The sequence below is a fragment of the Saimiri boliviensis genome, chromosome 10 (genome assembly GCF_048565385.1).
Source record: "Saimiri boliviensis isolate mSaiBol1 chromosome 10, mSaiBol1.pri, whole genome shotgun sequence".
Lineage (NCBI taxonomy): Eukaryota > Metazoa > Chordata > Mammalia > Primates > Cebidae > Saimiri > Saimiri boliviensis.
Window position 1 is genome coordinate 71,029,794 of NC_133458.1, and position 22,026 is coordinate 71,051,819.

At 35.4% G+C, this 22,026-nt stretch overlaps 1 protein-coding gene across 11 annotated transcripts in view; it reads left to right on the top strand.

Moving 5' to 3' along the window:
* PPP1R9A (protein phosphatase 1 regulatory subunit 9A) overlaps positions 1–22,026 on the top strand; it is a 339,268-nt gene that overhangs the window by 284,306 nt on the left and 32,936 nt on the right. For all 11 annotated transcript variants that reach the window (XM_074379461.1, XM_074379464.1, XM_074379466.1 and 8 more), the window contains 4 exons: positions 5,565–5,618; positions 8,092–8,321; positions 9,803–9,899; positions 9,998–10,169. In XM_074379461.1, the coding sequence (XP_074235562.1) occupies positions 5,565–5,618; positions 8,092–8,321; positions 9,803–9,899; positions 9,998–10,169 (553 nt within the window). The remainder of the gene's footprint in view (positions 1–5,564; positions 5,619–8,091; positions 8,322–9,802; positions 9,900–9,997; positions 10,170–22,026) is intronic.

Genomic DNA, 22,026 nt, shown 5'->3' on the forward strand with positions numbered 1-22,026 from the left:
AGCTACGTTGTTGTAGGTAAGACATATGTCACTCAAATACTCACAAAGATAATTGTAAAAATTTAGATTCCAATATAGAAAACACTTAAGTTCTATGAAAATATTAGTTATTGATTTGCTTTTGTAAAATAACAGCAGAAAATGTTGCTTTTATCTTATTGTAATATTTCTAGAACTAGAGCTCTCTTGAAACATTTCCTGCAAAGGTATTTTTCACTTTGTAAAGAAAAATGTTTTCCATGCTCTCACAGGATAAGTAGCAAGAGGGCAAAAGTTCAGTCTCACTATTTAAGTTTCTGTGTAAGATGTTTCTGTTTCTAGCACAGTTATATTTGGATTATATTGATTCAGTGATATGAGTGCATGTTCTGTATTCATCTTTTTGAAAAAAATAAACAGAAAATATACACAGCAGGTACACCTTCAGAATGTTAAATGAAAGCTCCTGTTCTCATAGGAATGTGTATGTTTATTTGTGCTGAAATCCTGAGGTGCATATCTATGGCTTTCATGTTAAAGATGACAGAAGAGATAAAAAAGATGGTCTTGTAAGTTAAAAGACTTTGACCTGCAGTCCTTAACCTTTTCTTTTTATTTATGCCTACCCATACCAAGTCTTTCCTCCAAACCTAGATTCTCTGAAGCCCAAAAACTCCCAACAGGCATTTCAGGCTCTATTTTCTATTACCCAGCCCTGTTGACCTTCTATCCCTGCAGTCAGCCTGCCTGACCATTCTTGCAAACTCTTGGACCTGTAATTTGAAAAGGTTATTGATTCTTGACACAAATCTCTTAAACATATGGAAAGGGAACTGCTCTAGAATAAGAAAACTCAACCTTTTACCAAATAAGAAAACTCAACCTTTTACCAACTATGCTTCTTTTGTCAAGGTCCTTCACCCCTGTGAAAAGCAATTTTCTTTTCAACATGAAATGGAGATATCTTGGGTCCATCTTGCTCACTTTGCTTGGAAGGTAGGGTCCATGGCTGGACGAACAGGCCAAAGTCACAAGACATCTGATCTGGCTATAGGAACAAAAGACTAAACAAGCCATTGGGGAGCAGGTTGCCTCTGACCTTTCTCACAGAGTGATCTGGAGAATTCTTATAAGGTGGTATTTATTAGTCTCCCTGAAGTATCTTGAAAGTAGAGATTCTATGTCATGTTCATGTATCCTCAGTAATTAGCATAGTACCTAGCACGTAGTCTCATTCACTAAATGCTGATTGATTATTAAGGGAGGTGGAGGTGTGCTTTCTAAGCTTCCTTAATAATAACAGCAGCTGATGGAGCACCATTTTGCATTCAGTGTCAGAATGCTCAGAGACTACCAGAAGTGATCCATGGTTTCCAATTGGAGTAACTTCTCATCTAGAGGGGATGGTGGTGACATACTCCTTGGGGTTTGAGGGAAGACTAAATGAAAAAAATTCCAAAGCAAATGGTTTAGTTAGGTACATGATGAAGAGAGAAACAGAAGCAGGAAGAATGAAACCTGATTTTGTTTCCACTCCACCACCTGCTTCTAGTGGAAACTTGAAGAAGATATTCTCTTAATCTATTTCCTCATCTGAACCATGAGGTTCACAACACCTGTCCTGCCTCCCCAAGTCATTTGCAATGATAAAGGGGGATGATTAAAGATAAAGGGGCTTACAAATGTAAGAAATTTAGTATTAATGGAAAGAACCATGGGCTGAGATTTCTAAAACCTGGCTTTGGCACCTATTAGCCTTGCAACATAAGCTCACTAGACACAGGTCCATACTATATAAAATGAAGGGATTAAGTTAATGTATTTTTGATGCTTTTCTTATCAATAGTGATAGATTTATATAAATTCTCTTAATGTGCATGCAGAATTAAAATAATCACATATCTTTACTTTTAGGCCTTATGAGTACTAAGAAAATTTTGTCCATTCTGAATAATGTGTGAATTTACACAATTCATTCTGCTTTCCTATATGTAAAGAATTTAGCTATACTTAGTAACACTCCAGACTTTTAGCAGTTGTTCTCACCTCACTGCTGATGAGTTCAGTTCCCTCCTGTTATCCATTGTTGGTGAGGTGGGAGGGGTGGAATAGATCAACATGGGCTTCACAGTTTTACCTAGGTTTGTCCGACAATTTGTGGATTCCTCTAGGGTATTCATTCACAAGAATGAAAATGTTGGCTTGGAACAAGAATTTCTAAACTCTCCAACCTTGACAACTACCTTCAGGTACTTTGTTCCATAAATGTCACACCCATTGTATGTGAAAGGGCCCTTGGAGTTCCTCCTGTCCAGCATTTTTCATATGGGAAGCAACTTCTAGAAGACACAGTGATCTGAGAAAAGGAAGTCCAAAGTCCCAACAAGTTGCATGCCATGTATTTGGTTACCCTACCATGAGTTAATAAAAATCTGGCACTTGCCCATAGTGCAGTGTTCACTGTGAAATCTGCCCTTTTGATTTCTTGCTTCCCTTTAAATAGAAGCAGAGATGTTCATTTTACTTCAGGTGTGACATTTTAGAGCAGTTAGCACATTTAACTGAGAGTTGAAGCTGGGGTAATCATATTTGAGTTATTCAGAGCATTCTTTCTTGGTCCTAGCTGAGTTTATTGAGGACTTATTTTAGGCTAGCCACTGTGCTAAATGCTTTCTGTGGGTTATATCACTTAATCATCCAGTGAGGAAGGTTATGACTTATAAAGCACTGCATTTTACAGGGGAGGAAAGTGAAAGTATGAGAGGTTAAATAATTTTGTAATGCTCCACAGAGTACATGGTAGGCCAGAGATGAATTCAAGCAGTCTAACTACTCTTCATGCTTGGTACATGGTTGCCAGAATAAGAAGTAGATCTTGTTGATAACTATTGCAAATCCTCCAAAATTACCCAGGCATATGGATTTGCTAGATGCCTTAGCACATAGCCATATGTGTGTGTGTGCATATACACTATTTATTTTTGTAGATTTATATATAAAGTGTCTAATGTCTAAGTACTTTTGCCCTTTTTTACATTATTAGTTTATACTGGTGGGGGAGATTAGACCTCATATTTATTAGAGGAAGAAAAAGTTCTTTTTTGTTGTTGTTGTTGTTGTTGTTGTTTTTGAGACAGAGTCTCGCTCTGTCACCTAAGTTGGAGTGCAGTGGTATAGTCTCAGCTCACTGCAACTTCCACCTCCTGGGTTCAAGCGATTCTCCTGGCTCAGCCTCCCTCCCGAGTAGCTGGGATTATAGACGTGCGCCACCACACCTTGCTAATTTTCGTATTTTTGATAGAGACAGGGTTTCACTATGTTGGCCAGGGTGGTCTTCATCTTTTAACCTCATGATCCTCCCGCCTTGGCCTCCCGAAGTGCTGGGATTATAGGGTGAGCCACCTTGCCCGGACGAAAAAGTTATTTTCACAGCATCCTCCACATAGCAACTCTTCAATGAATGCCAGTTGAATTGATCCCCAGTTTCTAAAGAAAATGGCAGTGGATCAGAATGAGAAGATCCAGGTTTTAGTCCTGGTTTTAATAGTGATTCACTGTGAGGACTAGACCAGGTTGGTTGTCTTCTCTGATCCTTGGTCTTCCCACGTCTAAAATGAGTCCAGAAGAGCCTACAGTTGGAGTATCCGCGGGGCATTCAAACCTATCTGACTGGCTAGCCTGGTGTTGTCAGGCTTCTGAAAGATCCATCCAGACTAGGGCTTAGGATGAGCATAGACCTCAACCGTGAGGGGGTAGGGAATTGCAGGGATTTTGGAGCAACACTGTGTATCTTTCTCCAATCTAGTCATTGAGAAAACTTGTGGTTAGATTCCTTGCCGGCTGCATTAATGCTCTGAGCATCTGCCAAAGGCAGGTAAGTAAGAATTGTACCAGTTGTGCTGTGGTAAGAAACTAAAAGAGCCAGATTTGGGGCCTCATAAAAATAACCTTTCCACATAGGGTCCTACTCTAGACTGTTCAAGCACAGAACCCCCTAGGAGCCAGTGAGGGTGCAAGGAGCAATAGCCACACCAGCAAGATGGCTAGAGTGGCCAGGTCAGGAAGAATGTAAGCAGTGTGAATGGGGCAGAATCAAACTGAAAAGTTTCAATGTCATCCCCTCAGTACCAAGAGCAGTAACAAGAGCTGTGGCCTCCAGACCTCATGGCCCTTTGCATAATAGGAGGGAGCACTTTATAAGGAACTTAGGAACCCTCAGGTTCTGGGCAGTTAGCCACTGGCATCCAAGAGGGTCGAATAGGCCTGTCTTTGATTCTTCCATCTTCCCCTTATCATCCTTCCCACGTGTCCCCGCGAACTTGGTAAAAACCGAGGGAATACAAGTTGCAAACCCAAGAGAGGGCTAAGATTTATGCCATGCATGGTCTCCACAGGTTCACGTTGCTAATCTAAAAACGCATTTCTGTCCTTCTGTCAGACTCACTTCTGATAAGAAAGCCTCTTAGCCTTACTTGATTACAGTAATAGTAAAAGTTTATGGTCCCTCATGCACAATCTTAAATCCAAAATGCTCCAGTCTTTTTTGTAATTTTGTGTCAAACTAATTTAGTGGTACAACCTGACCTGACAGGATGCTATTTACAGTCTTTATGTGCCTCACTTAGTGGGAATATTCATGTTTCGTGGCAAAAATAATTGATGTGTTTTGACTATAGAGTGCCTCTAAAGACTCTGCTGTGGATAATAAGCAATTTGTAGAAGATACATATTAACTACCTTTTAAAATTGGAAGAATGCTGACTTCCAAAAGCATCTGGCCCCAAGGATTTCAGACAAGAAATCGTGAACCTATAAGTTGTTTTTCTTAAATCTGGTAGTATTTATTGATCCCATAAGGAAACGAATGATTCGTTCAGTTCATTCTTCTTCCCTTAAAAAGAAAACGAAGTGGGGGGAAGGGACAAGCAAAACAAATGTAAACTGTGACTCTTACACTAATAAGCTGTAGAAGAAGCTGTTCTGTTGGGATCTGAGTCTTCAAAACAAGCAGATCTTTTGGAGGACAGATATCTGGATCTGTACCTTTCCTGCAATTAAAAAAAAAAAAAAATCAGAGATTTCCTCAGGCAACTGCAGTCCTCCTCTCCTATTGCAGCCGAGATGCTGATCAGAATGTTTGCAACTCACAGGACCATAGCGCCACCTTTCTTCCAGATTTGGAATAAATCTTCACACTGCCAGGTTTGGAATTAAATCACAGTACCAGCTCACTTTCCTGCTTATGCCATTCAGTGAGCTAGACTTAGCAAGGAAACAGTTCCTTGACATTAAAATCATAAAGGAAGAGCTGCAAAGAGGGCAATAAAAAGTGTTTTCTTCTCTTGGTCTCTGAGCCATTAAATTGGTAACCTAATCTGATGTTAGGGAGTATAGACCATAAACTGGGTGTTTAGTTTGCACCCAGTGTCATTTCACACAGTAGACACTTTAATTTACAACTTGCTGCACTGCAGCACTTTTCTAGGCCTTTTACTATGTAATAAGGCATTCTTGTAGCTGCTGAGGCTTTAAAAATATAGATACACTTTCTTAGTTCAGATTTTTTCTTTCTTTTCAATTTTCAGTTGCAAATCAAACATGCAGTTACAGAAGCAGAGATTCAAAAATTGAAGACCAAGGTAAGCACCAAAACATGGTGTTTGAATTTTACTTTTTGAACTTCAGATACTGTGAATAAATTCAACCCTAGGACTAAAGGATTTGTCCCTGTACATTTGAAAGAATACAAATGTGAGAGATTCATTTTCACTGTTAGGTACATAGACAAACCTGTCAGGGAGAACAAACACCCATGTCCCTCTCAGTGCAAATAACACGATATTTTAAATATACATATTTATGTATTTGCACGTATGTGGCCTCTGAGATTTCCTTAAAAAGTATTATTTTTAATGGTTCAAGCATGCGAAGCATGTTTTGATTACTAATTCCTTAAGCAAAGCTACTATATGTCCACTTTACTTACCTTATTATAAATAGATTTAATCATTTGTTTTTAGGAACAAATTTAGTATAACACATCAATTTTTTTAATAAACAATTCCTAATATCTAATAATTAAATATTATAAACTTATAAACTTAATACATGCATAATTATTTTAAGTGCCAGGTACTACTGGAAATTTTTAGTTGTTTGGTTCACATAAATTAAGTTTGTGGGGGAGAAAAGGTCTTGATAAAAGGGAATATGTATTATTAGTCTGTATGTTTTAATTGACAAATTTTAATGCACTTATATGAGACACAATTCTAGCAATTTTACTTAGTTTTATCAAATATCCAATTTCAAAGATTTGAAAATATTTTTAAATTACTTATAAAGCATTATTCTTTATGTTTCTATGGTCTTTTAAAAATTAAGACATAATTACTCCCCCACCACTAATGATCTGTTTTATTGTTCACATCTAACACTTGTTTTGGTTTCTCCATGTGTTTTAAATGGAGATGAATTAGCAAGGCTATTTTGGTTAAATGCTATTCTCAGCTAATTCACTCTGCAACTCTTTAGTCAAAATACGACTATGTATCATTCATGGTGTCAGCCCAGCTCCGTGAATAATAATTTTAAATTAGTGGTGGTTGCTAAATAAACAACTTGATACAAAACATTGTTTAATAAAAGATGCAGTAAGTAACCTAGTCCTGTTTTAAATTGTTATTGTCTCTTGACATAGAAATAATTGAAGATTTTTTTAAATTGTTGGTAAAACATTTAAATTGTAAATGTTTTATTGGAGCTTATGTATTAGACTATAGACATTTAACTTAGAAAATACTATAAGTTAGCATTTTATATTTTTTCATCATTACATTGTCATGTAATATCCACAGATTAGCACACTTTATTATGATTATTATTCATTTTGATAATAGAATTCCTAATTTTGAAATTGTTTTGGCTACTTTCTAACTTTATAAACTGTTTTACAAATGTGTTTAGTTAAAAATATTTGGAAAAACATAGATGTGTGTGTATAAAAGTACATGTTTCCTTTTGCTAAATGCTGTATGATTTTGAACATTGATAGTTTATAATGACTTTGCATCCTTTTGAACATTAAAGAAGGCATATAAAGTAGATAAGGTACTATTTTGAAGGCCAGACAGTTATTGGGAATGACTTTTGAGCCCTCACCTAAATGACCAGTCTTGGATTTCTGTAGAAATTAGGGTGTTAGACTAGTTTACTATCTATTCCAAAGAGTCCCTGGAAGCAGAAACCACAAAAAGCTGATTATAGCTTTCTGTTCCATGGGAAGGAATTAAATTAACCAAGCCACAATTTATACTTTTACTTACACTATCTTTTAGACTTTTATGGGAGTTGAGGTTTATAAAGCTTGAGAAATTATATTACACTACATGTACAGCAATGAGCTACAGACTATGTTCATGTCCATTGAAATAAAGAATGAAATAAGATCATCAAAAGGATTAAAAGCAGAGTGAAAGTGATTTATGTTTATCAGATGATTCTTATATCTAAGGAGCTATTTCAAGTATACTCATGTGTTATATTACAATTCTGTTGTATAGATGATATAATTGAGTCTTGGAGGACTTCAATTACTTGTCCAAGGTTTAATGGCCACTAATGGCAGAACTGGGATTCAATCTATGCTAAATGACTCCAGAGACCTAGCCATTAGGCCACAATATGCTTCTAACTCCTCTCTCCTCCCTGCCCCTCTTCACTCCATTTTTAGTTAAATTTTTTATATATAATTATATATTTTTAAAAACTCAAAACATGTTGACATTCATTGGATATATCAAACTCTGATACATCTTTTACTGCTTACAAAATTTCAGACCACATGGTGTGATGGAAATATCATGTGAGGTGGAATCTAATCCATGTTTTATCATTTATCAAATGTGTAACCTTGGACAAATCATTTCACTTTTCAAGGCTTCCATTTTATCATCTATGGAATTATAAAAATAATACTTGCTTTTCTCAACTGAAGTGGTTTCAGTGATTGTTTATGATAATGGAACTTGACCTACAACATGCTATAAAAATGAGAGATTTTTGCTACGGAAGTGGCCAAATTATCTTTGCCATGACATTTGTTTTCTCCAGCTGCAGGCGGCAGAAAATGAGAAAGTGAGGTGGGAACTAGAAAAAACCCAACTCCAACAGAACATTGAAGACAATAAGGAAAGAATGTTGAAGTTGGAAAGCTACTGGATTGAGGCCCAAACGTTATGCCACACAGTGAATGAACATCTCAAAGAGACTCAAAGCCAGTATCAGGCCTTGGAAAAGAAATACAATAAGGCAAAGAAATTGATTAAGGATTTTCAACAAAAGTAAGCAGCTTCTAACGATTAAAGAATAGTTATGTTTGTCTAAAGAAGGTTTATGTCCCATAATTTTGTCATTATCTAGTGGAATAGAAAAGATGACCTCAGAGATATTCTTCCTATCCAGGAGCATAGTTACAGCATAAATACACATTAAGCTTTGGAATTATGTGTGTCACTTTTTCATGAGATTATGTTTTGTATGTTTTACAGTTTTTGGCTCCCAGGGCCTCTTGGCTATTTTTGATAAATAATCATTAATAGTAACTGTTAAAACATCTGAATTTCTTTATTGTTTTTGAAACACCTCTGTGATTTAGTAGCAAGAAGCCCAGCTGAAAGTTATGTGGAATGACTGACTATTGGATGTGGAGCTTGCAAGGTGCAGTTGGTGCCTGAATCAGGCTGCTCCTCTCTATTCTTAGATCAGTAACTACAGAATTTCCCACTACAGATAGTGTAAATATCAACTAGCAGGGCCCCCTGCCCTGCCACTCTGCATTTCTCAGCTGTTGAGAGAATCATGAGGGCCTCAGTTCACTGCAGTAAGAGAGACGATTACCACATTCTGCTTTTGGTTTTCAACAGCTGTTTCTAAGTTACTGCTCCTTTGTTTCCATCTCTTGAATCTCAGTGTAATGTCATAGAGACTGACCAGGGAGATTTTTACTAGATTTTTTCATCAGCTACTTCTGGCTCATTAGAACAAATAAGTAGTGCCAGTAACTTTTCTAGTCTACAAAGCCAAGCCTCAGAAACTAAGCATATATGTAAGATTCATATTTCTGTTATTTCCTATTATGGAAAGAGTGTTTTTAATATTTAAAAGGATTGCTATCAAAAGTTTCTTGTTAAAAGGGGAGCATTCTCTGTGACTATAAATTCAGTACATCACTGTTGTGATGTTTTGCCAAACTCTTTTCATGAAATAATTTTATAGTAAATTTTGCTAAATTTGCTATACATTTTCAAAATAGAGTTATTTCTCTTCTCCTCATATTATCCTTAGGTTTAAAAGTGAGTGCCCCTCTTGATGTTTCTGACCCATTCAGCCCCCTCTTCACAGTTACTCATAGAAATCTTATAATTATTTTGTTTGAATTTTCACCATCTAGTTACAACTGTTTATATGCTTATGACATTGGAAATATGGAATTATTTCTACCTGACAAGTAATTATCTCTACCAAATTACCCAACTTGGGTCATTAGTGTAGTCGTTCCTATCTAAATATGTTTGGGTGCTCTAGAATCAAGAGCTACAAAAGAAAATTATAATAAGCAGAATCAAATGATTTTTCTTTGCCTTGTGACCCATTAGAGATGTTTTAGTTTCTTTCATTACTATACTTTTCCCTCTAACTGACTGAATTTTGTCCATTTAAATAATTGTTCAGTGGCTTATCCTACTATGCAGTTACTGTTTCAAATAAAAACTTTAATTTGTTGAGTGCTTGTTATAATCAGAACTATTATTTTCTTCTTAAGAGAGCTTGATTTCATCAAAAGACAAGAAGCAGAAAGAAAGAAAATAGAAGATTTGGAAAAAGCACACCTTGTGGAAGTGCAAGGCCTGCAAGTACGGGTGAGTTGTGTTCTCTAAGACACTAATTAATAAGGGTTTTGCTGTACTTGGAGAGGAGTGCTGGTTTAAAGTTTTATGGACGGATTTGTTTTTCCTAGATTAGAGATTTGGAAGCTGAGGTATTCAGGCTACTGAAGCAAAATGGGACTCAAGTTAACAATAATAACAACATCTTTGAGAGAAGAACATCTCTTGGTGAAGTCTCTAAAGGGGATACCATGGAGAACTTGGATATCAAGCAAACATCCTGTCAAGATGGCCTAAGTCAAGGTTCGTTTAACTCAACCACAAATATCATTTTTGATGACAGTGTAAGTTTTTATTTTTCTTTTTCTGACCCAGAGATTTAAAAGTTGGAAATACCTTCCAACTTTTGGAATTTAAAAGTTGCAAATACCTTCCAACTTATGGGAATGAAGAAAAGGCTTATCAAAATAAGAGTCAATCATTTCAGCTCTTATCAAAAATAAATGCTTTAATATGTAGAATTAACAAATCCAAACTAAAGACAAGCCACATACTATTTTTAATTATCATTAAATTGACAGATTTAATAAACTGCCTTACAAATTATAGTTTCATTCTATTTAGAATGAACTATACTACTTAGGTATTAATGAATTAGATTTTATTTATTTATTTATTTTTGAGACAGAGTCTCACTCTGTCTCCCAGACTGGAGTGCAGTGGTGCAATCTCAGCTCACTGCAACCTTCACCTCCCAGGTTCAAGAGATTTTCATGCCTCAGCCTCTGAGTAGCTGTGACTACAGGCATGTGCAAACACACCAGGCTGATTTTTGTATTTTTAGTAGAAATGAGCTTTTGCCTTGTTGACCAGGCTGGTCTCAAACTCCTGACTGCAGGTGATCCGCCTGCCTTGGCTTCCCAAAGTGTTAGGATTACAGTAATGAGCCACTGCACCCAGCCAAGGTTTAGAATTTTTAAGTCACTAGAATAAAGAACTTTTTCATAATATCAGAAGGCAGACTGCTGCTTTCAGCACTTGAAATTCATTTAGTTAAATAAATCCTTACAGTTTTGTGCTTTTACATGGTATACTATGTATCCTTTTTAGGTCTTTCCTGTCAAAGACCAAATAAGACTAAAACTGGAAACATTTTATATTATAAATGACTGTCTTCATTCATATACCAACCATAAATAAACTACTTATGTTCTCACACACACACCATACTTAGATTGTATGTGTATGAACATGAATGACTGTTTTAATATCTATGGTATATTTGCAAATTAGAAAACATTGTGCAGTAAATCCCTCTTACAGTGGGCTTTTTAGTTTTTTTTCATGATCTTCTTACATATTAAAATGTCTCCAGTGAGGTTTTCCTGATAAGCAAGTTTTTATATCCTATCATGAACTTTTAGAACTAAACTCTTACCCATTAAAAATGGAAAGTATTGGAAGTCTTCATTTAAAATTAAAGTGATATCTAGAGATTTGTATCCATTCACTAGGTTTATATCCTTCTAATGGGTTTTCCCTAAATAGGATGTAATTTATAAACAGTACCTCTTAGGCAGCTGAAAGAGGAGGATTTAGCATTAGCACTACCACTAAGTGAGGAGCTGTGTGACTTCAGGAAGAGTATTCAGCTTCTCTGGGTTGATATTACTGTGTATATTATTTTAAAAGTCATACGTCTTTCTTCCCCACTTTATGGGCTGTTTTGAGACTATATGATTTAGTCTTTGAAGCCAAAAATGTTATTTACTCAAGCTCTTATGGAATTATACTTTTTATATCTGGAACACTATAAGATTGATATCTAAAGAAAAACATTAGGACTCAAACCAAATTTTTTACTTTTTTGAATATTTTAATTTTTAAAAAATTACAGTTTATATATAATAAATACAAATTCCTGCTGTGGCATACACAAAGCATGAGCAGTATCCAGTAGCTTTTCATTTCTTTTCATTTCTTTCAGTTTAGAAATCTGTATCTTGTCAAACATGTAGTTAATGGTATTTATTAAATTGTATGACTACAGAAGATCAACACACTATACTATTAACATGCTGATTTGGATCAAAACTTTACATTTTTTCTGAACTCTTTTTCTGTTCTACACCCTCCATTTTGCCACATAATTATCAGTTTCCCTAGCAACACTGTCGGTTCACAGTGAGATGTGGAGACTGCTAATTCTTACTGAAACCAATCCATGCTTGTGCAGTAGAGGTAGAATCAGTCATCTCAGACATTAGTAGCATACATACAAAGTGCTCTTCCAGTTTTGCTGTGAGGACAGTCAGTGATAAATCTCTTTGAATTTCGATTACTTGATCACATAAACTAAAATGGCTTGGTCAGTAGCTAGATAGGAGTGCTCTGGAAAGCACTTTTCTAAATTGATCCTTTGCTTCTGTTGCTAAGGAACACTGAAATACTAGAGGTTTAGAAAGAGGAGTAAGGCTGCAGACCTAACATAGACCATTCCACATTTAAAGATCCACCACCACTGTTTTGTACCAGGAGAGGATACCAAAGTTCTTGCCTGTTAGATGCAAGTGTTATCCTTCCCACTTTCTATAGACTATCCCATTCTGATTTGCTTTTCAGGCACTGGAGTAGTAGGATGAGTGGTTTAGCATGTTTTTAGGCACTGAGGCAGCTCATGAAGCAGAAGAATGATCAGGTGGAGGTCAATGAAAATGGTCAGAATGAAATAGTAAAAGAAAGGGAAGACAAGAGAAGGAGGAAGTAAGGAAGAGCCTCTGAGCAGCTATTTCTTCATGTGTACTCATGCTCATCCAAAACAGAGAACTAAGAATGAATGAATGATGTGACTCTCAATATTGAATTACAAACTTTTGAGGAGTAAAACCTTTTTTTAAACCATTTGGAAATCTAGCACAAATTTAGAATTATGTTTGACCACCATTTGTATGTTTCTCTCCAAAACCTAAGCCAGCTCAAGTATCATTAAAATTTTGCTAACAATCACTGATACAAATTTGTTATTTAATATATTCCAACACTTTTTAAAATCATGATTACATAAAGCAGATGTAAGAATTTTTTTTCACCAAGAGTCACAACAAACCCCAGATCCATTCTAGTTTATACCAGTGTGCTGGTTAAGTATTTTCCTTGTGTTCCAGAAGAGGAAAAATGATGATGATGCCCTACTGCTATGTTTCGTGCTTGTCATTTCTTAGTGCCTAAATGCTGCCAGGATTAGGATAAAAACAGAGATTGGGTATGTTAGATCTTGGTAAGCTAAAAGCCTGTAATATTAGTTTTATTGGATTTCGTAGTAAAGTCACAGAAGCAACACATTCTGAGTTTCTAGATATTCCAATCCTAGTATTGATACTGTTTGCAGCTTCAAATATTTTTTAGGCTGATTTGTTAAAGAAGGATTATGCATAATTCCATAGAGATACTGAAAGAAACTCTAGGGCCAGTAGGTAGAAGTTACCTATGAAGGCACATTCTGACTGTTCTACAATGAGAGGTCAGGAGTAAGTATGATATCATTTAAAAATTGTTTTGAACACTGAAAACCTGCTTCCAGGCAGGATTTAGGTGGCACACTGACTTGTAAGAGGAAGAGTAGCTACAAGGCAAAAAGAAAGTACTAGGGCCTGCCGATTATCCTGCAAGGTGTATGATTTGTGGGATCAAGGGTGAAAGAGGAAAAGTTTGGTAGGAAACAAATAAATAGGACTTAAGGTGCTGTGTAAGCATCTTGAAAGACAAGAGGAAATTCAAAGAAAAAATAAATAAAATTAGCATTTTTTTTTATTCATAGTTTTTATGTTAAAAAGGTAGTGCCATTTGAAATGGCATAGTGTGTTCTTGGAGTAAAAGTAGGCTTTGACTGCAGAAGGGTTTGTATGTAATTTTGTGAGCACTGTGACCCATTCACAGTTTAGGTTTGTAAATGTGATTTAAGGATTTCTGTGTAGTTTGAATATTGCTACCAAGTGCTGCTTCATTCTCACACCTACCTACTCAGTCAGTGGACAACGGCTTAGGTAATACTGCATGTTATCTTCCCAAAAGTGTGAACAAGGAGGATTATATAAAGCGTTTTATACTTTGTTTTCTTGTTACTTACTGTTCCTTAGTGCTGAGAACTGAGCAAGAAGAAAAAGACAAGTTGCAAGATTACAGGTAGGATTATAAAAGATTATAGGAAAGTTATAATCTTTCCTGTAAGATCATAGGAAAGTCTAGACTTTCACAATAGATTGTAGCTGAAATTACTCAATCTTGGATGTCTTTAAAAATAGGAATATTTCTTAACTACTTTCCAGCTAACTTTAAACTATCTTGGAGGAAGGAGCATAAAGATATGAAAATAATCTCTTATTTCCTCTCCTCTCTCTTAGTCTTTTTCCACAAAATGGTTTGGCTGTTGCAATAAGACCGTAGATTTCCCAAAAATAGATACCCAAGGTGATAGTCTGCACCTGTACCCTAAACCCAACCTCCTTGATCCCAAACCCAGAACTTGTAGACATGTGAGTGGAACTCTGAGTCAGCTTACGTATTGAAGCCAGCCAGTTCTCTGCTCATCAGGCCCCGTCTACTTGGTATTTGCTTCTTGTAATCCAGTTGTTAGCATATTGTTTTACATGGAATCTGATTTCTCTGAATTTACTCCTCTGAAATCTACTCAGATTTAATAAATAGGGTCTTTATCAGGAAGAAGAAGAGAAAATAACAAACTGCCATTTGGAGTATCTGCTGTTTCCACTACCTATGTGTTTTTAAAATCTTATAATTCATTTATTCATGTACTATCTAGAAGTAACTTGGAGAGACACATTATGTGACTGGATAGGGGAACTGAACCTGGCAAGATAAAGAGAAGAAAAGAGTGGAACCAGAAATGATGCTGCAACCAAAGATAACACAATTCGCTTTTTATAAGGTTGGACCCTCAATTTGGCTCTAGGCTTTCTAGTTGCCAGAAAGAAAAGGAAACCCTTTTCAATTATATTATTCACAGTATTCATACAATACAAACAAACTATCTGCTCAAGGAAAATACCATTACTGGTAACAAGCAAAATAATGCATGATTTGTGGCAAACGGTGCTATTGATATTGATAACATCCTTAAAGGAGATTCACTAATACTTCTTTCTATTAGGATATTTTCACACAGTGACCCTCAGTGTTGGCTAATGGCATCACACAAATATGTAATGTAATGTTCAGTAAAAGGAATTAAACTACTGAGGAGAGGGGATGGATAAGATACTGTGGTACTGTAGATCTAGCTTGGTGTTCAGGTAGAAAAGTCTCATCTCATGGCTGGACACAGTGCCTAATGCCTGTAATGCCAGCACTTTGGGAGGCTGAGGTGGGTGGATCAACTGAAGTCAGGAGTTCAAGACCAGGCTGGTCAACTTGATGAAACCCCATCTTTACTAAAAATACAAAAAAATTAGCCAGGGGTGGTGGTGGGTGCCTGTAATCCCAGCTACTCGGGAGGCAGAGGCAGGAGAATTGCTTGAACCTGGGAGGCGGAGGTTGCAGTGAGCTGCAATCGTGCCATTGCACGCACTCCAGCCTAGGCCACAAGAGTGAGACTCCATCCCGGAAAAAAAAAAAAAAAAAAAGTCCATCATGTATGTCAGGTCAATTTTTTTTTTTTTTTTTTTTTTTGAGACAGAGTTTTGTTGCCCAGGCTGGAGTGCAATGACACAATCTCAGTTCACTGCAACTTCCACCTCCCGGGTTCAAGCAATTCTCCTGCCTCAGCCTCCTGAATAGCTGAAATTACAGGTGTCGGCCACCACACCCGACTAATTTTCTTTGTATTTTTAGTAGAGATGGGGTTTCACCATGTTGGCCAGGCTGGTCTCTAATGCCTGACCTCAGGTTATCCACCTGCCTCACCTTCCCAAAGTGTTGGCATACAGGCGTGAGCCACTGCACCCAGCCCCAGTTTTTAAATTATATTGTTCAAAGCTTCTAGAACATGTTACTGAAAGAGTGTGTAAAAAATTTCACATTGCGATTGTGGATTTATCTATTTCTTCTGACTGTGTCAGTTTTTCCTTTATGTGTTTTGATGTGATGTTAATAGGTATATTCAATTTAGAATTGTTTAGTCTTTCTGGTAGATTCTCCTTTGATCATTAGAAAGTATTCTTCTTTATTCCTAGTATTTCACCTTATTATACTATATCCAATATTTACAGAGCTGTATCGTCCATCTTTTGATTAGTGTTTGTATTGCATTCTTTTTTTATTCTTTTGCTTTCATACTTTCTGTATTTCTTATAAGCAGTATGTAGTTGTTTGTTTTTTATTAGTCTATCTTTATTGTTTAAATGCACTTTAAAAGTTGCTACTTATTTACTAACATGTAGAGTTTAACATCTTACTATTTGTTTCCTATTTGTTCTTTTATGTTTTCTTGCCTTCTTTTGGATTAATCAAGTGTTTTCTTCTTATTTTATTTTTCTCTATATTAGCTTTTATTCTTTTAGTGGATGCCTACAGATATAATTTATAAATTATAATATTTGCAGGAGAGGCTGGGTGCAGTCGCTCATGCCTGTAATGCCAACACTTCGGGAGGCCACGGTGGGTGGATCACTTGAGGTCAGGTGTTCAAGACCAGCCCGGTCAACATGGTGAAAGCCTGCCTCTACTAAAAATACAAAATTCAGCAGACTTGGTGGCAGATTCCTGTAATCCCAGCTACTCGAGAGGCTGAGGCAGGGGAATCACTGGAACCCAGGAGCAGAGATTGCAGTGAGCTGAGATTGGGCCACTGCACTCTAGCCTGGGTGACAGAGCGAGAGTCTGTCTCAAGATAAATAAATAAATAAAAATAAAAAAGAGAGTTGCAGGAAAGTACAGGCTAAGTATTTTAAGATATCTCCCATCCAAATGTTATTGTTCCTAAATGAACTTTTTATAAAGATTGAATGGCAATGAGCTACCGGTTATACTTCCTGGAAAATACCTTGAATATGGTTTCTCTGTAATTCATGGAGTAGATTCTGTATATCTTAACAAACAATTTAATTGGAGATAGGGTTAATCCATTATTATGTGATTTAAGTGGTTTACATAGTTGTGTTCCAGAACAGAGAGACATTTCTCTTCCTCCACTGATAACACCCATTGACTGGCCAGGTTTCTCTTCATTAAAAAAATAAATACAACTACTTGTTTATGAAGATAAATGGGCAAATAAAATTTCAAGAAAGGTCAAAACAATTTCACAGAGAAAAAAATTAAGGTAAATGTCAATGAAAGCCCACATCAGCTCAAATAAAATCTTATCCTAGAATGTGACTTGCTTTAAATAATACTACTTTTTGCTATACCCACAGAAGTAAACCATCTTGGAAATGTATGTGCCACCAGTGAAGTGAGGTAACATATAAAAACATTATTTATAAATAAATTAAAACTTTGAGAATTCCTGCCAAAAAAAAAAAACAAAATAATCATTTCAGTTTTAGAATATTTGATCTGTTGCTCACTTTTAGTCAGTAATTAGTTGACTGTATAAGCCACTGCTAGTAAGAGAAAATGAAATCTTATCTCCTTATAAAAGAATGTACCTTTGACCCATTACATATGATGTCAAATAATAAACACTTTAAGAAGAAGTAGGTTTATACTTAAGTGCATATGGAAGAGTGGTTAATGTTCGTTTGTTTTAGTATTCCAATTGACTTTACTCTTGGGTTAAGAGTATAGTGCAGGTTCTTCATTGAGTTTATGCAACTCTTCTTATAGTTGATTCTCCTAAAGAGATTTCAAGTAACCTCTGTCATCTCTGTGTCCAGATTTCTTCTTATAAGGGACATCCTAATGACCTTAATTACATCTTTAAAGATCCCATCTCCCAGTAGTCACATTCTGAGGTACTGGCGATTAGGACTTCCACATACAAATTTTAGAGGAACACGTCTCAGCCCTTAATATATTTTTGGCCTTGATAGCTTTCTTAGCTGGTTGGTGTGATAATGGTTTTACCTGTTACCATGTAAAGGCTACCCTTAGGAACTCCAAGATGTAATTGATAAAGCATGTAGCTGGTATACAATCTGGATAAACTGACAATTTAACAGTTCTAAAATTCCTCTTTTCAAAAAACGGGATCACTCATACATTGTTCAGCAGTAGTAGCAGAGTAGGAAATAACTTTGAGTTTTGGAGTTAGGCAAACCTGTATTTAAGTATCAACTATTCCACCCTTTAACTGTGTGACTACAAACAAATTATTTAATTTCTCTGGTCTTAGAAAGATAGAATAATTATAAAACTGTAAAATTTATAGCACTGATAGGATTAAAAGGATTATAGAATGAAATGAGTCCATGTTAGTTAACTACTTTGTACAGTACCCAGCACATAGAAAGAGCTTAGTGTTTACCATCATTGCAGCATTACTAACAATAAACGCTATACAGTACTAAGCATTTTAGCTCTCCTTTTACAATGGTTTATAAATAGCTCTAGAGACTGAAGGGAATTTTTAGCTGCTTTATTCAACTTGCATTTTCTGTAAGCTGTATATAATGCAAGGCAACAAGGAACCAATCAGGACAAATCCTGGTTTCTGAAAGAACCTGAGAGCCTACAAGGCAGGATTAGGACCTCCTCCACTCAGCAGAGTGTCTCAGGCAACTGTGCTACAGAATCTGCTCTAACAATACCAGACTGAGCTACTTCTTTAATGTTTTATTGTAACTTTTTTTTCAAGGCACTGAGAATTTTGTACTACCCTATAAGTTGTATAAAATTCCAAATGGTCACTTCCGCTCTTTCTCATGGCATCTTATAACCTCTCTGAGCTATATTTGACCACCAAGCAAAACTTTATCAAATCCATTACCTAATGGATAAGGTCTGTGTCTGCTTTGAAACTTTATAGTTAGCACCAATCTTAAGTTATTTATAACCAGCAAAAGTGTTGAAATGGGAGATCTCTCTCCACAAGTTAAGAAAGCTTTAGTTGCTTTCAACTAACAATAAAGTTAAGCAAGTTTTAATTGCTTTCAACTAACAATAGGTTACTATTTATAAACAGTGCTACAATCAACCACCTTATATATAAATAATTTTATTTTCCTGTTATATTTTTGAGATAGATTTCTGGAAGTAGGATTACTGGGTCAAAGGGCAAATAATTTAAAAGCTTAAGAAATTCCAAGTGGGGTAAATACAAATAAATCTATACATAGGTACATTATAATGAAACACCAAAGACAAAGAAAAGATTCTGAAAGTATCCAGAGAGTAAAATATCCAATGGAAAAGATTATACTGAAACCTGACAGTGGGAAAAAATGGAAGCCAGAAGACAGTGAAGCAATATCCTCAATTACTGAGAGAAAATAACTGCAACCTGTGTATTTACCAAAAGTATTTTTTAAAAATAAGAATGCATTTTAGATAAAAATTGAACATTTTCCACCTATAGGCTCTCAAGTAAATTTCTAAAGGAAGTATTTTTTTAAAAATTGATCTAAGAACAAGCTCAAAACTCAATGTGAATCATTGAGGGGGAAAAGGGTTCTACTGAGGAGCGGACATGGTGCCTCATTTCTGTAACCCCATGACTCAGGGAGCTGAGGCAAGAGGATCACTTGAGGTCAGGACCTCAAGACCAGCCTGGGCAACATAGTGAGAACCTCATCTATAAAAACTTTTTTTTTAAAGTTAGCTGGGCATGGTAAGCATGCACATGTTAGTTTTAGCTAACTGGGAGGCTGAGGTAGGAGAATCTTTTGAGCCCAGGAGTTCCAGGCTGCAGTGAATTTTAGTCACGCAGCAGCCCTCCATCCTGGGTGATAGAGCAAGATCCTGTCTTCAAAAAAAAAAAGAAAAAAAGTTACTTACACTGAAAGCTATTAAATATCCTAAGTTAACATTAGCAACCTGAATCCAGATAATCTGACTAATTTGAGTCTAAACAACACAAAATTATTTTAGCATTAGAAAACCTACTCATAACACATTGACTAGAGGAAAAATGGATGTAATTATTTCAGTGGATGCAGACAAACATTTAATGAAGTTTAATACCTTCTCCAGTTTAAATGTTTTATCAAACTAAAAATATGGAGGAACTTCCATAACTTGATATTGTGAGGCTAACCAAGTCTGTCAAATATTGAGTGGTAAAATGTTAAATTCAAGAATTTCCTTTAAAATTAAGAATGCTTTTAATATTTCATCACTAAGTGTATGACTACTGCTTCTATTCAGTGTTGTCCTAGAGGTCCTAGCGAGTACTATCAGACAAGCAAAAGAAATCAAAGATTTAAGGAATGGAAAGAAACAATCAAAATTGTCATTATTCATTGGTAATGAAATTTAATACATTTAAAAACTCAATCTACTGATTATTAGACTTTATATGTGTTTAACAGAGTAGATGGCTGTAAGAAGAATCAGACATCAGTCAGTTCCAACAAACAGCATGTAATTTTCTAAAATACACCATTTACAATAGCAAAACCTATCTATTAGATACTCAGTGATGAATTTAACTAAAGATGCTCAAGACCCATGGAAAGACATGAAAGAAGACTTAGATAAATTGAAAGAGAAAGGAAGCCTCAATATTATAAAAATGCTTTTGTGCCAAATTATTGTATTTATCCCATGCAGTTTCAATTAGAATTCAAACAGGGCTTTTAACTTCTTTAGAATTTGGTGAGTTGTTTCTAAAATGGGTATGGATAAATAGCTTTGCCCAGAATACTCAAGGTGAGGAACTTGTTCTTATATATACTGAGATTCATTATGAAGTAAAAGTGGTTAAGACCATGTGGTATAGTCTCAGCAATAGTCAAGTGGACTAGTATGAAGAATATGGAGTCCAGAAGCAGACTGACACATTTATGTTAGCTTGAGAGAATTACAGAGCAGACACTATAGTTCTGTGAGTAAAGGATGGACTAATAAATGGTGCTCTCCATATGGATAAAAATGAATTGGACTCCTCCTCACATTATTCATGAAATAAGTTCCAAATGGATTGCTGTCTCAAATTTGAAAGACAATACTTAACACTCTTAGAAGAAAATGTTGGATTTCATATGATTTCTTAAGACACAAAAATTCCAAATCATAAAAAGGTTTGATAAATTTGACCACAGCAATGTTAAGAAAATCTGATCATTATAAGACATGATAAAGTACTTGGAAAGAGAAGCCAAAAATTGAGGGAGGATATTTGTAGCACATATAACTAAGAAAAAAAAATTTTGTCTATAATAAATTAAGAACTCACATAAATCATAAGAAAAACACAACCAACATAGTAGAAAAATGGACAAAACCCAAGAAGTTCACAGAAGGAGAAACTCAAACATTAATAAACATAGACGTTCAACTTCACTAGCAAAAATGAAACAATTGGCAAAGAAGGTTTCATAGTAAAATGTGTTAGCCAGCTCATGAAAGAAAAGGAAAATTTATAAAACTGTGTTGTTAAAATAATTTGGCATTCTCCATTAAAATAGAAGATGTGAAAATCCTGTGGCCCAACAAATTTGCTTCGATGTATATATATATATCCTCCAGAAACTCTTGGTACCAAAAGGTATATTCAAAAACATTCCGGTTAGTTTTGTTTGTGTAGCTGCAGCAAAAAGTTAATTAATTTTAGTCACATCTTTCAGCATAATGTTGAGCAAACAAACCAACTAAAAAACAATTTGCAGAATATTATATACAATTCACTAACATGCACCTGAAGTTTAAAAGCAAAAAAAGACTAATTCATATATTCTGTAGGGATAAATGTATGGAATAACTAGAAGAAAAAGCAGAAGTTACAACTAGAAATAGAGAACAGAGAAGGCTTCAAAACGAATAATTTTATAGTTTAGGCTTAATGGAGATAAATGGTTGTCTTTTTTTTTCTTTTTTCATATGACATGTGATATATGTTATATAAATATTTTAGAATAGAAACTTTAAAATAATTAAAAGGTAAGAATAAGAAAATCACAAAAGATTTTTTTAGGCTAAAAAAATATATATTAGTTTAAGTCTTAGTAAGAAAAGAAAAAAGGATAGCATCAGCCAGACATTTATATTCATGAGGATATTCCTGTGGTCACTGTACTCCTCCAATAAATCATTTTCTTTGTCCTTT